Here is a 20,282-nt window from a genome sequence, read left to right as displayed (position 1 = left end):
TCACACCATGAAATGTGTTTTATGACTTTTTTATGTATTAAAATGAGCTGTAGATCCCTATAGAGCCCAACAATTTTTCCCACTCTATGCATCATATACTGTATGTATTAGAAATTAGTTTGTTGCGATTTGACTATAAGCAATTTTACTGGAAGTAAAATGCATAACGTAAACTGAAATAGAAAAGAACCAGAGAAGGAGAAATTATAAGGTACTTGTGCCACAAAGTGGACACTTCTATACTACAATTGTTAGAGAAAAACCATTTATAATGTAAACATTGAGAATTTGACTGATGTTTGAATATATTGTATATAGAAGGAGGGTCTAACACAGCATTATAGACGATCAATGCCTTAATTATGGTATTCTGCCTCCTGCCAGCAATAACACAAACTAGTTGTTTAGATGTTTTTCTTATAGCCTAGTTTAGATCCTATAGCACATATCATTTACTCTATAAACATTTGCCATTCTGAAGAAAATTAATTAAATTATTAATCCTGATAGGCTTCCACTTTGCATTCGTGTACATATAATATAGTTCCCCAGTCTTTTAAAAATACTGGCCTTATGGTACTTATTTAATGTGCTCTAACATAATAGTAATAACATAATAATGGTCCTATGAGGGAATTGCACAGTGGTGGAAGAAGTATTCAGATCCTTTACTCAAGTACAAGTACCAATACAGTAATGCAAAAATACTCCATTACATTACAAGTAAAAGTCCTACTTGAAAAAACCTACTTAAATTATTTTATAGTATAAAAGTAAAAGTACTTGTTCTGCAGTGACTGATTATTACTGTATATATGACATCATTAGATTATTAATACTGAAGCATCAGTGTGTAAACTGCATGTTACTGTTGTAGCTGCTGGAGGTGGAGCTAGTTTGAACTACTTTATATACAGTTAGCTAGTTTTTTTCTCTAATCTTTTATTTTTAATGAAACATTGGATCATTTGAACATTTGTTGAAATGAAACCATGTGAGAAGTTTAGAGGGAGAAATCACTATTTGGTGGAGCTGTTAATAACTCACAGACATCTGCTACACACTGCTTTATGTAAGACGTCAAAAGCCAAAAAGGTCGGAAACCACTGGTTTCATCTTTAACAATGTGTTGTATTATAAAAACTTGTTATATTATCCATTGTGTCAAATCTTCATCTGATAAGTAACTAAAACTGTCAAATAAATGTAGTGGATAAATGTGGAAATAAATGTACAATATTTCCTTCTGAAATGTAGTAAAGTGGAAGTATAAAGTAGCATCAAATGGAAATGCTCAAGTAAAAGTACAGTGAGTATATGTACTTATTTACTTTCTGGAGTTGCATATAGAGCTGCAGTGACATCGTGTAAGCCTGCATGGTGAGTTTTAGCACATGTATCATGTCTGTGCATGTTGTGTGTTGTACCCTGCTGCAAGATACATTTCCCCTGGGGGACAAATAAAGTTCTGGTTGAAATAAATGTAAAACAGTCGCAACAATTATTGTTGAATGGGAACAAGGAATCCTTTAAATAACATAGACTGTCTGTTTATGATAAATACAAAGTAGCCAAGGCCAAAAATGAAACAAAATGGATATGACTCTCAGCCCTGAGATGACACTGCCACTTTAAAGAGTTCACAGTTCACCGCTACACGTGGTTAAATCAACATGGCAGCGCGCTGCACAGCTCAGTGAGGAGTGCAGTTAGAAATACATGTAAAACGGTAAGAAACCCCCCAAAACATCATCTGGATTATCTTTGTAGTCAGTGTCGCCGTTGTCAATATTTAGCATGATAGGAAACGATAAATTGTCAGATATAAAAATAGATACCAATAAATTGTTTTGTGTAAACAAGGAAGAAAGCAGTGAGTCAGTGTTGTTTAGCTAACATTAGATACTTCTGTAAACTGTTTAGGTGATACAAAGCTCTTAATATGATTTGTATATTATCTTATATATACAGTTATTGTATCTATTATCTCACATAGCTTCTAAATATCGGTGCTTTTACAGTTACGTGTATATTCATGCGAACATATTGCTGCACTTTCTCATTTCCGTTTTGACAGATTAAGTTACTTCTTCTGAAAGTCGACCCACAATAGTGTCAAAGCCACTTTTAAAGGATAGGTTCACAACTTTTCAAGTGTGTCTTCATACTGGCTGTTATAAGATCCCCTTCAAATATAATTTCAATGCAAGTGATGGGGGCAAAATTTTCTGGTTCTGTGAAAAAGTGCATTTAAAAGTGTATCTGAAGCTTATAGGAGGCTTCAGCAGTCAGAGTTAGTCAGATCAAGTGGATATCTGTCACATTTACAGTCTTTTTAGCATCAAATTCCCTCTTTGTGTTTCCCTGTTGAGCTGATGTAGATGTATAGAAACAAAAAGAGGGACTTTGGCACTAAAAAGACTGTAACATTGAAAGATATCTACTTGATTTGACTCATTTGTGCAGCTGAAGCTTCATATTAGTGTCACATAAACTTTTAAATCCATTTTTGCACAGAAGGAGGACTGTGGATTTTGTCCCCATCACTTACATTGAGAGTGCATTATGCAGGGATCTTCTAATGGTCATCATGAACAGGAGGAATGATTATGGCAAGAAAAACATGTTTCATGTATTCATTTGTTTTAAGACAGACTTGGAAAATTGTAAACCCTTCCTTTAATCTTTGTTTTTGAGAGTAAATCAGTATCAAACAGTCTTCTAACTGGTTTAGTCGTTTTACAACCAAACAGAGCCATGGCAGATGTCAGTAGCAGCCCTGTAGCTGATGCACCAGCTGCAAAGGAGGAGAAGCCCGATGACGTCCCCCAGGACTCCACAGATGATGTCAAAGCTGAAGGAGAGAGCGAGGCAGCCTCTGACCCCAGCATGTACCGCTACATCAAAGAGGACCTCTTCACATCTGAGATCTACAAAGTAGAGATCAGGAACCTGCCCAAGTTCATCGGCTTCAACGACCTGAAGAAGTTCCTGGCCAAGCACAGCCTCAACCCGCACAAAATCAAGCTGTTCGGCAGGCAGACGTTTGCTTTCGTCACCTTTAAGAATGAGGAGGAACGTGACAAGGCCATGAAGATGGTGCACGGGATGCAGTGGAAGGGCCAGGTGCTGAGTGTCAGGCTGGCCAAGCCCAAAGCGGACCCTATCCTGAGGAAGAGGAGGCAGGAGGAGGGAGAGGGCGCGGGAGGGCAGCCCCCATCCAAGCGAACAGAGGCGGATGAGGAGGAGGAGCCGCTCAGTGTTCAGATCGCCAACGTGGTGACTCCTCTGTGGAATGTGCCTTACGAGGAGCAGCTGAGGAGGAAGGAGCAGGAGGTGGTGGCGGTTCTGCAGAGGCTGGCCAAGTGAGTGGTATCATTTACATGGAGTCAAATCAGATCAACATCAACAGGTCAATAACATGTTTTATGGAATCTCCTGGCGGCCAGTATTCTGTGTTGACATTCAGTAACTCCAAGTTTGACCATCTTTCATTCTCGTCAGTGTGGGAATCACTTGAAACAGTATTTAGACCATCACATTAAATCTTTGTGGGTTTTTTTTATGAGTTAAGCATTATTGCAGATTTTACAGACTGACTGTGTAAAACTCTGCCCTAAACATTACGGGGAAAATGATAAATCTGCATGGGTAACGTTTTGCAGAGGAAAAAATACACTCGCTGTACAGTCGGCACTAAATGCCACCTTGTTTTATTTTTCAGAGAGATTGGCAGCACCAACAAAGCCATGCTGCCCTGGCTGTTTGCACAGAAAGGAAAATATAACAAAATGTGTTGTCCTCTGGAAGCCATTCGACCATCTCCTACACTGGTACGTGTCACTTGTTAATGAGATACACATATTACATGCATATTTTGCAATGCAAAAATGTAAAAAAACTTGCTGGTTGCACTTTCACCAGTTAGAGGATTTGCTGCTTAGGTCTGTTTTTATATCACTGTAAATGGAATATTTTGCGGTTTTGTTGTCGAACAAAACAAGACATTAGAGGACGTCATCTTGGGCTCTGGGAAACTGATACACCATCTTCTGTCATTTTAAAGACCAAACAACTACAAATAATCTGCAAATTAATTGATAATGAAAATAATTGCTAGTTGCAGCCCTACTTTCCAACATCCGCCACTGGACAGCTAAAAGATATATATATTTTTTTTTTAGGGTTGCAACTAACCAACAATTATTTTCGTTATCAAATTGGTCATTTTTTTTGACAGATCGATTCATTGTTTACTCTAAAAAATGTCAGAAAATGGTGAAAAATGCCTGCAACAATTTCCTGAATCCCATTGTGATGTCTTCAGATTACTTGTCTTGTCTGACCAACAGTCCAAAACTACAAGACAGTTAACTGACAGTGATATAATAAAGAGAAAAGCAACATATCATCACATTTTAGGAGCTGGAATCAGAGAAAGTTTTCATAATATTTGATAGCTCAATTAAAATGAAACTTGAAACGCAGTGTTGTCTAATCCCTCTAACCTCGGTCGCATTTCTCCAACTTTATCATGGCAGACAGAGTACAGAAACAAGTGCGAGTTCCTCATTTCAGTGGGTGCGGATGGTGAGGATAAGACCATCGGTTTCCGCCTGGGGAAGTATAAAGGTGGCTCGTGTGCTGTGGTGGGGCCAGCAGACACGTGCCACGTCTCAGCCGAGGCCAAGAGAGTCGTCAGCGAGTTTCAAAAGTTCATCAGGTGTCCACATAATTCACATAAATGGGTTTCACAGGTGTTAAGAAAATTGACATGTCACATTTTAAATTAGCACCAAAGCATCTTTTTAACAGCTGACATGTTTCACACACTGGGGAGTATTTACTCCAAATATAAAGCTTAACCTTGAAGCATTTAAATAATTCATATCATATCATCAATATCGTTTGAGTCGATGTGAAATTTTAGTTTAAATTTAAATGAATTCATAATCACGGTCACTTTCATGTCATGTTAACACATTTCTAATTGTGCCCCCTCCATTATTTAAAATACAGAACAACACCGTACTCTGTATACAGTCCTGAAACATATGAAGGCCACTGGAAGCAGCTGACTGTACGCACTACAAGGACCAAACAAGCCATGGCTGTAGTGTTCTTCAACCCACAGGTAAAGAAATGTTCTCTCTTAACAAACTGTCTGATTTCTTTCCCTTTCAGACTGCAAATGCACTTGACATGTGGATTGTAACCAGATGATTAAGTCTGTTTTGTAGTTACAGCTGAGCAAGCACACCATCAAGGTCTCTTATTGATAAAATCTTTTTTCTCTCCCTCTTTCTGCTTTTGTTCTCTTCTTCAATGACTCTAGAAACTTGAGGAGGAAGAACTGGATGCATTGAAGAGCTCCATGAGGAAGTACTTTACAGAAGGAGAGGGAAAAGACAGCGGCGTCACCTGTCTTTACTTTGTTAGAGAGGGTCAAAGGTGAGAAAGAAAAATCATGATGCTCAATGAGTTACAATCCCTCAGTATTCAGAAGAACTGCAGGAGAAATGGCGGGGAGTAGACTATAGAAATGTCTACATATACGTACTGTAGATTGAGCTAAATGTGTGTTTTTGGCTGCTAAGGACTTCTCCTAACCTTGAAGACCTGCCCTGTGAGCTGGTGGCTGGAGAGGGCTGCATTCACGAGGAACTCCTCGGTCTAAAATTCAGAATATCTCCTCATTCCTTCTTCCAGGTAAGAAAGAGAAACGGCTTGATTATTAATTAACCTCAAATATTTCCAGAACCACCAAAAGTTCCCCAACAGTTGCATGTTTATTTTTACAACACACAACTGCATGATGGTTCCTAGTTTTGCAACACAACTGTAAACCTCTATGCACTTAACATCCTCCCTTTTGAATTAATACCATAAAGTGTGTGTTACCTGCCAGGTGAACACAGGAGCAGCAGAGGTACTGTACTCTGCAGTGGGGGAGTGGGCCCAGCTGGATCAGGACAGCACGGTGCTGGATGTGTGCTGTGGGACAGGAACCATCGGCATCTCTCTGGCTAAGGTAACGTGTGAATATGTTGTGAGATTCAGAAATGTTGTTCAATTTTAAAAACTGCACAAGAAGCTTTTCCTGACTGTATGTAGACACTACATTATACACATCTCGAAGCCTCTTTATCAAAATCGCAACATGATAACAGCATGTTTACAGTCCAGAAGCTCTGAATTTGAGATTTTGAAAAATGAACCTGTAATATTATATTTGTTCTGGAATATATATATATATGTATTTTCTGGCAAGCTGTGACGTCTTTGTGGCTTTTGTCTCCAGAGGGTGAGGAAGGTGATTGGGATCGAGCTGTGCCAGGAAGCAGTGGAGGATGCCAAAGTTAATGCAAAGCTAAATGGTAAAACACCAGATAACAGTCGTCAGTGATTTGCAGTGTCATTTGCTGTCGGACTGTTTAAACTGATAGGAATGAAGCTGCTAGTAGACTTTTTGTATTGAGATTGGAGTTTGTGATAAGCATAAAGTTCCTGATAATGGAGCTCCTGAAGGTGGTAGTGATAAGATAGATGAGAGATGATCAACCTCAGTATTCACCATTATTATACCTACATAACAGAAAATAGAAGCTTTGTAGTACAGGCCCCTGGTTTCACAAAGTGACCTTTCTTTGTTTTCCACCTCTCTGATTTATTGATTTATTTCATCTGTTTGTATTTTAAGGTCTTAGTAATATTGAGTTTCACTGTGGAAAAGCTGAGGATGTGTTCCCCAACATTCTCAATGCTCTTGTGTCACCTAACGTCACAGCCATCGTGGATCCACCAAGGGCAGGCCTGCGTGAGTAAAAATAACAACCAAAACACGACAACTGAAATCAATTTACTCAAAGGTGTGTAACAGATCAGGTTGTTGTCTTAATGAAACAGATTCCAAGGTGATACTCGCCATCAGGAGAGCAGAGCATCTGAAGAGGCTGGTTTATGTGGCGTGTAATGCCAAAGCAGCCATGACCAACTTCATTGAGTGAGTCATTATCTCTTCGTTTTTTGGCTCTCATAAGCAGCAGTTAAGATTGAATCAATTTGTCGCTATTAGCTCCGTTAACTGACTTTTATTAGAGACAATTAAAGTCAGAATAAATTATACTGTCACATCAGCTATCATTCTGAATAATGGCATGGTATAAAATGGTAAATCTAGGTGTATTATAGTTATGTTTATATTTCTAGTCTGTATTCTATTTTAGTTATCCTGTTAATTTAGCCTTTAATTGCGTTTTTTTTCTTTACCTACCTCATTGTTTTTGTGTTTTGATCTATGTCAAGTGGCTGCTGTAACACTTTAATTTCCCTTTGGGTTTAACAACGTACTCTATCTATCTTGTGTTGACATTCTTTTTCTCATCAGCCTGTGCAGAGCGCCATCCAACCGAGTTCACGGAGCCCCGTTCCGTCCAGTACGAGCGATGGCCGTGGATCTGTTCCCTCAGACCATGCATGTCGAGATGCTCCTGCTGCTGGAAAGGGTGGACTACAACTCCCAGCAGCAGCAGAGCAGCAGCAATAAGGAAGAGACAGGATCTTAGCCTGTTTCAGGCCCTGTACAGTTTGATAGGGCTTTGATGCCCAGTGGAGCTTTCAACAGTAGAAAAATGAATGCATACACTCTCTCAAGGAAAAATAACTGTTAATGGTAGCACTCTTTCCTCTGTCACGTGCACCTGCAAGGCAATCCTAAGTTTAAATTGTCATTTACCACTCAACTGTAGTTGCATCTATAAATGTATTGACCCTTTACCTAATGTAAAGCGTCCGATCCAGTTAAGTCTTTATTTTCTCATGCATTATTCATTTGTGCTTCTTGTTCAGTTAAAACTGTATGCATTATTTTGCTTAAATTGAGCGCTATGGACTGTGATCCTGGATTAATGTCCCGGTGTCTCTTTACCTAATATGCCTTTTTAGTTTAAGAACTTTAGTCAGCCACATTTGTTCATAAATGAACTGTTTTGTGAACTATGTCAAGAGCTTAATTTGATCAGGCTTCAAATTAGTTTTGATTTCCTTCAGCTACACTGTTCAACTGTAAAAAAGGAAAACACTGCACTAATGAGTACTATGGAAGATTTCCTTATTAAAAGTGCCACCTTGGTTTGTAAATCGCCTCTTGTTTCTGAGTGTTTCATCATTCTGACACTGAATAAAACAAAAAGCCCTTCTAGTTATTAGTCAAGACATTTTATTTTGCATAACAAATATCACTGAAGTCATGGAGCTCAGGTTGCAATATACTTCATTTTCCTAGGCAGCAACATCTCAAACAAGTCATTGGTACAACTCAACAGCAAAACATGCAAATGCAGTATTTTTTTTTTCTTCTTCTCACACTGACACACATTTGGCAAGACGACAAGCGTACAGAGGGGAAAACACATTCTTAAAGCAATCTACAACATCACATCAGCCTTGTGTCTAAACAGCGATGTGTCCATGTATGTTTAGTAGAAAAAGCACAGGCCAAATACTTGACAAAGAATGCACAGCAGTTTCTATTTTGTTCCAGCAAGTAATGCGTCTATTTTCCTTTGTTTTTATAGATTAGTTTCTACTGTACAGTTTGCAGCAACATTAAGTATTCTATAAAATGCATAAGACTGTATTTAAGCTTTGGTTTACACTGTTTCATCAGCTTGTGTTGGACGAAATGACTTGATCGTATTCTGTTCATGTCAGTGTACCAACTTAATTTTGCAAGGCTGCCTTTTGAAAAATGTATTCTACTTGTGGTTAGAAAATATGATCAAGACGCATGATCAGCTGTCACAAGGATGGCAAACGTACACAAACAAAATACACAATCCGTTAAGACAAGTCTTAAAAATCTGCACATGCTGTAGGCAATTTTCTTAAAGTATCGGTTGTCTTATAGGCTGTCATTAAAAATACTAACTGGCTAAACAATAAATGCTTTATCAAGTAAAGGGGGCTTGGTCTTTCCACTTCCGGTTGAAGGGTATTTTAGGTCCAATTTACTGTGTATACTCTGAGCCCTTCATGAAATGGATTAACTAAGGCAACATGTAGCCAACAGGATTTCTTCTAAGGGCACCACAAATGAAAAGCAACTGAAATGTACTAAATGATTAGTTGGTGTGCATGGCGTTAGTACTTTAATATAAAGTCGACATGTTGAAATGCTAGCGAGAACTAAGAGCATAAAAGAAATGTTCCTTTACCTTTTATATTACAGTACTCTATGGCCCTGTGCTTAGGTTAGCTGCAGTGTTGGCATGGGGAGCAGGACGTCAGTTTCTTGTATCGCCAAAAGGAAAAAAAAAAACAAACAACAACAACAACGAAAAAAAAGAAAAGGCAACAAGTCCCTCTAAATACAAAGGTCACCTCCCAGCATCCTAAAAGCAGTGATTTCAGGACAGGACATGAGTGCATAACGATAGCTCTGAATAGTGAACACTTCACAACGCATGTTTTTTTTTTAAATCGTGCAAACCAAGACAACTGTCCATTCTGAGGAAAAATAAAATGGCATATTTGTATTCACCACCCAAAATATCCAAAACACCGACCATTAAAATACGCAATAAACAAGTAATTTAATTTACCAATTAAATGAATGGTATTAATACACGAGTATTAGTAGTCCCTTTCAAATACTTTAAGCACAAACAAAACTACAGGTGCTGGTACTGTAAGATTGCGGCTGTTGAAAACGACATTTCATAACAAAACCAAGAAGTGTAGTGGTTCTTTGAAGTTGGAGGAACATGCATTTTATTATGTTATCAAATCTTGGGAACTTCTCTGCACCCTTGGTGATTTCTCCTAGTGCCATACATAGTAAGGATGCATCTAGAGAGGTAGATGATATTTGCTCTACGGTCTGTTAGTGCATTTAGTTCTACCCTGACATCTACCAGCTGAACCAATAAAACGTGGGTGAAGCAAGCAAGCAAGCAGTTCTACCGGCTTTCTCAATGTGTTACTATATTGCCATTAGATCTCAGTGATGCATAATTAAGTGAAAGATGGTGTGTGTGTGATGTCTGACAGTGACTGGGTTTCAGTGCCGTGCTTCATCAGTGATTCTGATGGACGTTAAACGTCGACAGTGCAGAGGGGTTCGCTCCCGGGCTGAGCAGACTCCATGATGGTCATCTTGGGTTTCTTCCTGGTTTCCTCCTGGTGTACAAATACAATAAAGCACATCGTATGTCACATTTACTTGATCAATCCAGCTGTAGGGTTTCTGTGCTCTGCACAACAGGAAACAATTCTTACCCTCTGCTTGGCCAGTTTCCTCATTTCTTCTTGCAGTTTGTTCAAGATGTGAAGGTTTGGCTTGTTCTTTTTGGCATACTGCTGAAGCTCGATCACGCTCTTGTCAGAGCTCTCCTGAAAAAGAGCAGTTGTTCGAAAAGTCATGGAGACATACTTGCATAATAAAGAACTATCTTCAATACAAGAACATTGCTGTTTACATTTCACTAGTTGTTCTCTGAAGAAGCATCATATAAGCAACATGTTAATGAACAATTTTATCTAAAATGGTCTGATAATTGCTCCACAAAGCCATTTGAAGAGTTTGTGCAGAGAGACATTGTGATTGCTTTTAGAGTTTCAGTGTTAACTTTAATGTGTATTAACAAGCAGTACTGCCAAACCAAAATGATCCACTCGAAACCAGATATGAAATATTTACTTTAAATGAAGCTCAAGGCGAAACAGAAAAATAAATAAAAGCAAACTTTTCTGTAGTGAAGTTATCCATGAATACAGAAGCTTTGCAGCAGGTACTAACTGAGAATACGCACCTTCTTCACCATCTTATTGCTCTCTCTGCCATACATTCGCAGCAGTGAGCCCCAATTCTTGACGTGGGGATGAAGCATCTGCAAGATCTTCTGAGATGCTAGTTGTTTGCCGACCCTCTTGTTCTTGCCTGGTGGCAAAGATAATCAATGTACAAAACCTGTCACTGTAGGAATGTGTGCTGTGGTTCTATTCAGGACAGCAGGCGGCAAATGTAAAGTTTAAAACTGACATGTAGAACTATGTAAATTAAATGTCAACAGTAACATTGATTTAAAGCTGTGCATTAATAGCATCAAATTCTCAAATATTACTTAGTCCTAAAGCAAATACAGAGAGCTAACACTTCATTTTCCACGCCTGAAATGTTAAATTGTAACTGTTAAAACACATCACCTGTCTCACAATGTGTGTAGATGAGGATTAGGGTTTACTTACACCAACCACGCACTGTATGTTTCCCACAAGTCATCACGTATTCACTCTTCTGGTTTTTTCCTGGGATCACCTCAAATTTAATGCTGGTGTCTCCCATCCCATGGTTTCTGCAGGCACACAACAACATTTAATTTCACAGAAATATCTGAAACCTTTGACTGTCGCACATTGTTACCTTCTGCAGCAGTGAGGGAACAGGTCAGACAGTAAAGGTGGCAGAGCTGTTGTAATAGACGATGCGGAGGCCTGTTCACCATTAGCAACAAGGACAGGTTCTAGCCAGAAAGCTGATCAACATTTCTCAACGGCAGAGTACAAAGAATGTTTTAACCTATGCAACCAATAAACTGCTTGAAATCACTCATTTGAACATAACTTAAACTGTAATTTTATCACCGTAGATATATTGTGTCGGCTTGTTTTATAACACTCAACTATATAGATGAACACATTTAATTATGTACAAACTACAGATACCAGGTTCCAATTTTACGACAAAGGTTTACTTTCTTGGTGGAATTGCTGTATGTGTTGCTTCTTACCTTTTAAGGCACTCATGAAGAATCTGATATGGCGAAAGTAGTCCTGCTTTGTTGGTCAGCTCATACACTCTTGAGTCTTCTATACTGATATGATTAAAATACTGTGGGACAGAGCACACTGAACGTTATCTCTGCATTAACCTTCAAAAGGAAACGTTCTACATCCCTTACCTCCCTCAAATATTGGTGATGCTTATACTGAAATCATCTTATAAATATCAAAAATGGGAAGAGAAGTACCTCCAGTTCATCACCCTCAACAGGCTTCTCCTCAGACGTCTGCTTCACAAAGTCAGGGATGAGGATTTCCAGTGTGGCTCGAGCTGGAGTTTACACCAAATCAGCAGTCAGAGAGGGAGCCAATACCGGTCACATTTCAATCAACATGCAACAGTGCAACTACCCTTTGTATTCTTAGTGTAGGAAGGGTGTGACATGAGGGGAAATCATCACATTGTACTCACTTCTAGCACTGATAGTAATTGTGACATACACCTACAAACCTATCACAATGCAAAGAAAGTAAAGAAATTACCAGCTTTATTCTTGGCAAGTTTTTTACTGCTTGCGGTTCCTGTGCCGTACGTTACTCCGTCTATAATGACTGACGCTCCAAAGGGTTCACTTGGGTTCTCTGTGGGACACAAAAACTTGGTTTGATTTGATATGAATGTTGTAATGCTTTAATGATGTCATTTATTACAGATGTAAAAGCAGTTTAGTGTGCACACAGGCTGCAGAGGGTGGTAATGTAGAGAGTGAGAGTGTGACATAGGACTTCAAATACCCAAAAGGAAAACTTACCACATTCAAAAAAGTTGTAAACAGGTCGAACCTTTAGGACACGTTGCATATATTCATGTAAGATGCAAACTTCAGATTTTCCGTTAGGGTTGATGACAAATTCTGATTAAAAATGAGAGTTGTGTCAATAAACAATATAATGAAATGACCACTTCAACAATCTTAGTAAAGATACTTCATATTAATATTCATATTCATATTCATATTCAATAACAGACATAAAAGGCTTTTTAAAGTTTGATACACTTTAACTCTGAGTTTGAGTTCCCTCTTTGCACAGAGAAAATGCTGACAATAAGTTTTGAAATAGTTATAGTAGTAATAGATTTTTGGATGACCATGGCTTAGCTATATAAGGCTTCACAGATAATTATTTGTTTACATGAAGTCAAGATATTCACAAAATGTATTATTTTTCTAACTTACCCTTCTTGGTGGGAGCATCTTGGACTGACAGTGTGATGAGTTTTTGGTTTGCAGGCAGGATGGGTCTCTCTGACTCTGCCTGCTTCCTCTTTACGTCTCTGTTGAACTGCCTTCGCTCAGCCCAGGTACGGAACTTCTTCACGGTCACTTGTTCAAAGTCAAAGCATTTTTCCAGGTACTGGCGAAAGTCTTCAAGTTCTGTGGAGGTTTTATAAAGTTATTAAGTTAATTGATTTTACACAAAAACAGCTTGGCGATAAGTTCTTGCAGCAACAAAAACACAACATTTAAATCGTAGCAGTGGCAATGCCGTGGTCCAGGGACCTCATTTCACAAAATGCATCAAGTATTTTTTGGTGTACACATTTTTGCCTTTTGTGCAAACATAAAACTTTTTGTATAGATCCTATGCTCAGTTTCATAAATGAGGCCCCAGGTCCCTGCAGTCTACTATAAAAAGTTCTTACCTATAGACTCATCCTTGCACACCTCCACCTTGGCCTTGACTTGTCCTAGGGCTCCTTGGGCAGTGTCACAGGGCTGGGACTCCTTACCCTGCTGGCTGTGATTGGTGGTGACATCTCCATCCAGGCCACAGTCAGCCATACTAGAGGCAGGGGCGTCGTCCTGCTCCTCGGTCGCGGTGTCTGACTTGCCTGCTCTCTCTTCACCGTTGGCCTCCTCACTGGGCTTGACTGGAGACTCCTCTGCATTAGGAATCACCTCCCCATTCAGCTCCCTTTCCTCCCGTTCCTTCATTTTCTTGTAGTGTAGGCAAGGGATGCTGCTGGTGGGCGGGTCATGTTTCTGTATGAAAAAAAGAAGAAAAAAAAAGAAAAGAGGACCAAGAGTTGCAACAAACTGTGTAGACAGTATTGTCAGTTTTCCCTGACTTTCAAGAACTAAGCTGAAGTGCTTTCATGACCTTTAGAGGGTTATTTCCTGTTTCTCAACTCTGAAAGGGGTAGACTGTCAGTTTCAATTACATTTATGAAAAAAGTGGAAAATAAAAATAAATATGTGCTGGAAATTTTCTGTTAAATGACCTCTTTTGAACTCCTGTTTTTCCCTGAAGTCTTTTGCCAATATTGGCAGAGGAGCCGGTTTTCACACACACAAACTCCTTTGAATCTCTACATTATTACCTGAGTAGAAAAACCATTTGTCCAATGCAATGTCATAGTAACTTCAGCAACAGTAAACCTACAACTTACAATGTTTTCATCCTCACTTAAGGGTGTTCTAAAAAGCTGATACACTTTTCATGTCAGTGTGATAAGTTATTTAAACATGAAACTTGTGTTGCATCTTACCCTAATACTTCCAGTCCCGAGGAAGTAGGGCCTGGACCAGGTTACCACTCTGGTCTCTCTGTGCAGGTAGACTGGAATGCCCGAGTTATGGAATGTCATGATCCATCCGTCAGGTAGAGGCTCGGTGGGTGGTCGCCCCCGACCTGGCACAGAGAAGACCTCATGTAAATACCTGTGCTAATTACTACACTCTTACTGCATGTAGTAAACTCTTTGAATTATTAGAAAGCGATTGTGTGTTACCACAAAAGTGATACCACTATTTGGTTGTGCAGAGCTTACCACATCTGCTAAACAATTTCCTGGAGGAACCCTGCATTGTAATCTATATCAGCAATACAGATAATTATGAATCACAATTACAACCGTTCTATAAGTTTTATCATTTTACTGCAAAATCCACTCATATCCTGTGTGTAGCTGATACTTTAATATCACAGTACAGTGCTCTAGTGCTGGGCGATATGGACAAAATGAAATATCACAATATTTATGACCAAATATCTCAATATCGATATCGCGACAATATTGTAGGGATGACTATTGGTGCTTTCACAAAATATTTACACAATGAGATTTTTAATAAATCATCATTAGTAATGTGGATATAGTGATTAAGTGGATAAAGTCAAATAATAGAACAGCCAGATCAGTCTGGTAAATTCAGAAAATTACATCACTTTAATGTAATGCAGCCTTTGAAACCAGGACACTTATGCCATATCACAATATTACGATATCTGAAATCTAAGACGATATCTATTCTCATATCACAATATTGATATAATATCGATATACTGCCCAGCCCTACCGTGCTCCGTTGTACAAAAACCAGATTCAATTTCTACCCGACCCTAAAACAGACAGATCCACCACTCACTCTTCAGGACAGTCTTAATTTTGGTCATCATGGGCTGAACACCTCCTTCACCATCTGACTGATGATCACTGTCCCCACCATATTTTTCCTCTGCTGGACGCATCTTTTTTGGGACCGGCATGCCCTCCTCCAGCAGGGCATCCACATCATTGTCAAACTCCTCCTGGAAGAGTCAGTGGTTAAGGCAGGCAGAGAGGGATGGGTCACCACATTAAGGGAGCTTTGAAAGCCTCAAATGAGAGGAAATATAAACTGATTAAACAACCACAATCATACTAAATTCTACCACAATATGGAAGGGGGGGAAAAAAAAATAAAAAAAAAAATCGATTCTTCTGTGGGATCCCTCACCTTGATCCTCCCTCTTTTATTACTGTTACTTGTTATGAAGAGCTTTTGTGTCTGATAGAAACCCAGCATTTAATGGGAGATATTAGATGGCACTAACCTCTTTCAGCATCTCACTTCTCATTTCATCAACAAAGAAATAAACAAAAAGATAACCAAACACTTGCTTAATGGAACATTTGCATCTTGGCTTAACCAGTCGCACCTAATGATTTTTTTTATAATAAAAAAGCCAGAATAAACATGTTTTGTCTAGTAATCATGATTATTTGCATTATTGTTTAATCTGCCAATTAATTTACTGTTAAATAAGCCAATAAAAGCAACAAATCCTTGCATCTGAGAAGCTGGAACAAGCAAATATTTGCCTTTTTTGCTTGACAAATGACTACATAAATAGTTGCTGACTAACTGATATAACAACTATTGCTTAAGCTCTAATATCTAATGTACATACTTTATCAAGTAGTTTAAGCATAACATAAACACCTCAACATTATTTCTTCTGGTCCTCTTGATTAAATTTTTATTGTACCTTTGATTTACTTAAACTATATTATACACAGATGCTTTAAAGACCATAAACCAAATGCCCAAACCAAATCCATATCCACCAAATAAAACCAAACTTATCTGCATGGCCATGGATAGATACAACTATTTGTTTCTGTTATGTGGGTGACCTGACACCAGGAACAAGGAGGGTGGTTAAATACACAATTAGTGCAAGATCCAACAACATTTAGGGAAGTGTGGTCTTCATTTAGGGAACCACAATTCACTCTAACAAACCTAGTAGCATGCAAGAAAACGCCACTAACTGTGTCGACCTTAAGTATTTGAAGGTATTCTACCTAGATTTAGCACTTGGATACTCGTACAGTATTTTACTTGCCACAGTACTGTGAGGATGTTGCATTGCAGCAAATGTTGAGCCAGGTTAAACATTTTTGGCCAGCCAGCCTTGTTTTTTTTTTTGCTGTGTCTACAACCCTGCTGTACCAACGCAGTTGTCTGTTTAAAAGGAATGACAAGTCTGTGTTTTGTTCTTGACGCAGTACTAACGTCAATCTGAACCCACACTATGGGCTATATTAAGCCTACAGCATTTGGCTGACATTTAAGGACAAATTTGGTGTGTGGCTGAACAATTTAAAATGTTGACAATGACAAGTGACACTGCAAACATAGACCTACCTCATAGGAGTAAGCCACAGCCTCGTCATCTGCTTGCTCCTGCTGAACTATGACCTCAGACTTAAAGCCGCCATGTTCTCCATCGTCATGGTCGAGGAAGTTCTCGTAGAAGTCATCCAACTCATCCAGGACAGCAAACTCTACTTTGTTTTCCGCGTCTACCTCAGCTTCCTCCGATCTTCTGCCTGCTGTGTTTCCTGCTGCAGAGCTACCCTCAGCTAGCTCCTGCTCGCTAGTCAAGTCATGCAACTCACCATTCAGACCGTCTAAGCAGTCATCCCTGCGTCTCTCCTGTCCTTCGCCTGTGTACAAAACCTTCCTGTCTTTGCTACTGCTGCTTTCAGTGAAGCTTACACAGATCTTAACATCTCGGAGCAGCTTGAGATCTGGTAGAAACTTGGTGACTGGGGGAGCGTGGCGGGCTGTTCTGGGGCACGGTGGGTTGGAACTGGACTCATCTGAGAGGTGGCTACAGAAAGTTACTGAGCCCTTGCTGAGGGGCTGCTGTGGCTTGGCTTCCCCGTCCCCTGGGGTGTATGTGTATCCATCACCACCAGAGCTAACGTCCATTACCTCTGCGTCACTGGACGTTTGCAGGGGAGGTGGTGGAGGTGCTCTGCCCTCATCTTGGCCAAAATCATCAGGTGGCTCCAAGGGGAGAGGGGGTAGAACATCGTAAACATCATCTATCTCCATTTTACTCTAGATTTAACACTACACCTTACACAAACTGATTATTTATTTTAAAATCTAACCTGTTCAGAGACTTCCTTATCTAAAACCAGAATGCATGCAGAAGCACATCCCTGTATAGACCACGTACCAGAGGTGAATATGCTAAGCTGACTACATTGTTCTTTTCATTAATGTAGACAGCTTTCAGAATCACTGTCTCAATTATTGGAAATCACAATGCATTCAGCTTAATATGGGATCTAGGCACTGATCATCCTCCACTGGGTTCCTTTGGGAGCTGGAAGAAATGAAACAGTGAGAGCAGATGTCAGCAAGAACAACTTACACGCTCGGTTATAACTAACCTGCTGCCATGATATGGCAGTTGAAGTACCTAGCAGTTATGTAGCTGCAGTAAATGGAATCTAACGCTACAAAAGGATAATTATACGTGGGGATAAGAATAACGCGTAGCATCGTAAAATAAAATGGGAAAGGACCTCGTTTGAGCGCATCTGTCCGGTCTGCAGATGCACAGCGGGCCCCTGGCAACGTTAGCATCAATGCTAACATGCTAACAAGCAACCATCGGACTGTTACAGTTCTAGGCGTCTACATAGATGCTTAGCTACCCCGAAAACATTTAGTCAATGGATAACAGGAATACTCACCGATAAATATGACACAGCTGTCTCCTCTCGGGCACCTAAATACCTCTCTAAATTATTTTATTCTCGACGCGCCGCCATACGGCCTCAGTTGCAGCCCCGCCATCTTAAAGAAAACCACAGCGGTAAACCAGCCCATGCCCCGCCTCCTGGTACCGGCTTCTTCATAATTGGCTGATCACGCTGTCCATCTGCCGACTACTAATATGACGTTAATGTAAACGCTAGAGTATCCAAACTGAAGTCAGCATCAAATTCAGAATTAAGGGGAAATATAGTTAATGATATTTAGCAGCAGGTTCACCGTACCAGTAACACTTATGAAAAAGTGCTAGACATCGTAGAAAAAGCCTGAACGTTGTTTAAACACACTTACAGATTTGTGAAACATTTATTTTGCTTATGAAAACAAAGAAATGAAAAAGGTGATTTCACTACTCCCCTCCCCTTTTTTCTGTTTTCATAAGTAAAACAAAGGTTTCACAAATCGGAAAGTGGGTTCAAACAGCATAAGTCTTAATACTTTTTCATAAATGTAAGTGCTCAAAAAACAGAGTATCAGCCACTAACGGAAACAACATACACGTGCAAACTACACAAGTTTTGCACCATAAACGTACAGTTGTATGCATATATTCAATGGGTGAAAGGACTAAAGAGAGGACAAAAACTGAGAGTGTGGGTCTTTTTTAAGGCTCTGAAAAGGTTGTTTTTATATTCCATTACAACCATGAACCAATTTTATTTGACAGGTAAGCAAGGTTTACTTACTTGTCTGTGGATGCTGCCAAACACATTTATCAAACTAAATGTATATTGTTTTTTTTCTGTGCTATGTGTGAAATCTGTAGATTTTCAAGGGTTACAAGTATAACTGCTATTAACTGTCATCCAAGGTGCTTTGACAGGTAAATGTAATTGAACTATGCTGTCAAGATGTCTACTCTTTCTGCACCTACAGCGGGAGGATGTTTGTGAGCACAGCCTGTTTTCATAGTTTTCTTTTCTTCTGTTCAATCCAGCGACTTTAAAAGATAAAGAATGGCTACTTGCCAACTATCAGAAAATATGAATTGAAAATATCCTGAAGTCTTAAACAGACTTCATTAGGATCATGTTATTTGTAATATCTCAACTATCCAGTTGGGGTCACTGTTCACTAACAATAGATCACAGCAGCTTTAGCCCTGTGCTTTTATCTTGAATACAGTTTTTTCCACTATTAATACGGGGATAGTTGAGATGGCTTGTTAACTTCATCACATTAAAATTTACATTAGGTTAGGGCAACTTTAGGGTTAAATGCACTGAGATAAATTATGTGTATGTAAACAATATCTATCTAAAATACAACAGTATTTTTCATATTTTTTTGAGATTTAAATCAATGCAGTGATATTGGCCCTTGTATATTCTGTTTTCTCATCATAAAAGGTACAAGAGACCCTTGCCACAGCAGATATTTTGACATATCATGGTAGTAAAAGCACAGGTGTTACTATTTACATTAACAAGCACCCAGAAACCGAAGCAGCTAAATGGAATTCAGCCATAATTAACTTTATTGTTCACACCTGTGCATCTCCCACTGTGATATGTCAAAATGTTCTCTGTGAAAAAGAGAGTAAAGAGTACAGTCTGCTATACACTTTCTTATGCCATCTGGGACAACACAGCACTATGAAAGTGATGGTGGATCAAAGTACAGGTGAATTTTTTTTTTTTTTAATCAGAAGTCCTATCAGGTTTGAGTTCTGCTTTTGTGGGCACCTTAAGAGTGATATTAACTGAGGGCACAGCAGCTTAAGTGCAAACTCACTGCAACACACAAGACTACTTTTTCAAAACTGGTTTTAGTACTGTATATATGGAGAACATAAAAGGTAACCATGAACTGATAACAACAGAGATCAAATAACTTAATGCCACTTTCTCCAGTTTGAGCTTATTAACCACTTAAAAGCTTTCTTCATGCTGATGAGTATGCATTTTTGCTTTTAAATTGGTGACTCCACACCTTGACCATTAACATGGATGGGTAAATGTGTAAGAAAAAAATACAGAAAGTGAAGTAAAACACAGAAAGTGAAGTAAAATACATCCAGTTTAAAGAAAGGCTCAGCTGTCTTCTTGATTTAGAGTAAAATGTAGAAACCACCAAACAGGTGCACAAACACATCAA

General features: G+C 39.1%; 2 protein-coding genes across 2 annotated transcripts; one reads left to right on the top strand and one right to left on the bottom strand.

Annotated features, from left to right (window-relative positions):
- The first annotated feature begins 1,621 nt into the window (after nt 1-1,621).
- Nucleotides 1,622-8,139, top strand: trmt2a (tRNA methyltransferase 2 homolog A). The gene is made up of 12 exons (XM_044364911.1): nt 1,622-1,729; nt 2,754-3,365; nt 3,725-3,833; nt 4,542-4,723; nt 5,020-5,134; nt 5,336-5,451; nt 5,598-5,709; nt 5,909-6,031; nt 6,302-6,377; nt 6,701-6,817; nt 6,907-7,003; nt 7,388-8,139. The coding sequence occupies exons 2-12, from the start codon at nt 2,758-2,760 to the stop codon at nt 7,563-7,565; spliced, it is 1,833 nt and encodes a 610-aa protein (XP_044220846.1). The 5' UTR covers nt 1,622-1,729; nt 2,754-2,757; the 3' UTR covers nt 7,566-8,139.
- A 62-nt stretch (nt 8,140-8,201) lies between these two features.
- dgcr8 (DGCR8 microprocessor complex subunit) lies at nt 8,202-18,229 on the bottom strand. Its single transcript, XM_044364899.1, has 14 exons — nt 18,104-18,229; nt 16,758-17,730; nt 15,213-15,375; nt 14,333-14,475; nt 13,487-13,826; nt 13,020-13,217; nt 12,594-12,695; nt 12,325-12,423; nt 12,030-12,112; nt 11,790-11,890; nt 11,248-11,354; nt 10,812-10,939; nt 10,279-10,392; nt 8,202-10,179 (listed from the first exon to the last, which is right to left on the bottom strand). The coding sequence occupies exons 2-14, from the start codon at nt 17,451-17,453 to the stop codon at nt 10,096-10,098; spliced, it is 2,358 nt and encodes a 785-aa protein (XP_044220834.1). The 5' UTR covers nt 17,454-17,730; nt 18,104-18,229; the 3' UTR covers nt 8,202-10,095.
- Between the last annotated feature and the right edge of the window lie 2,053 nt (nt 18,230-20,282).

The sequence above is a fragment of the Thunnus albacares genome, chromosome 2 (assembly GCF_914725855.1).
Source record: "Thunnus albacares chromosome 2, fThuAlb1.1, whole genome shotgun sequence".
NCBI classification, from domain to species: Eukaryota; Metazoa; Chordata; class Actinopteri; order Scombriformes; family Scombridae; genus Thunnus; species Thunnus albacares.
The sequence above is the reverse complement of the archived record's forward strand: the minus strand, read 5'-3'. Positions and strand labels throughout refer to the sequence as shown.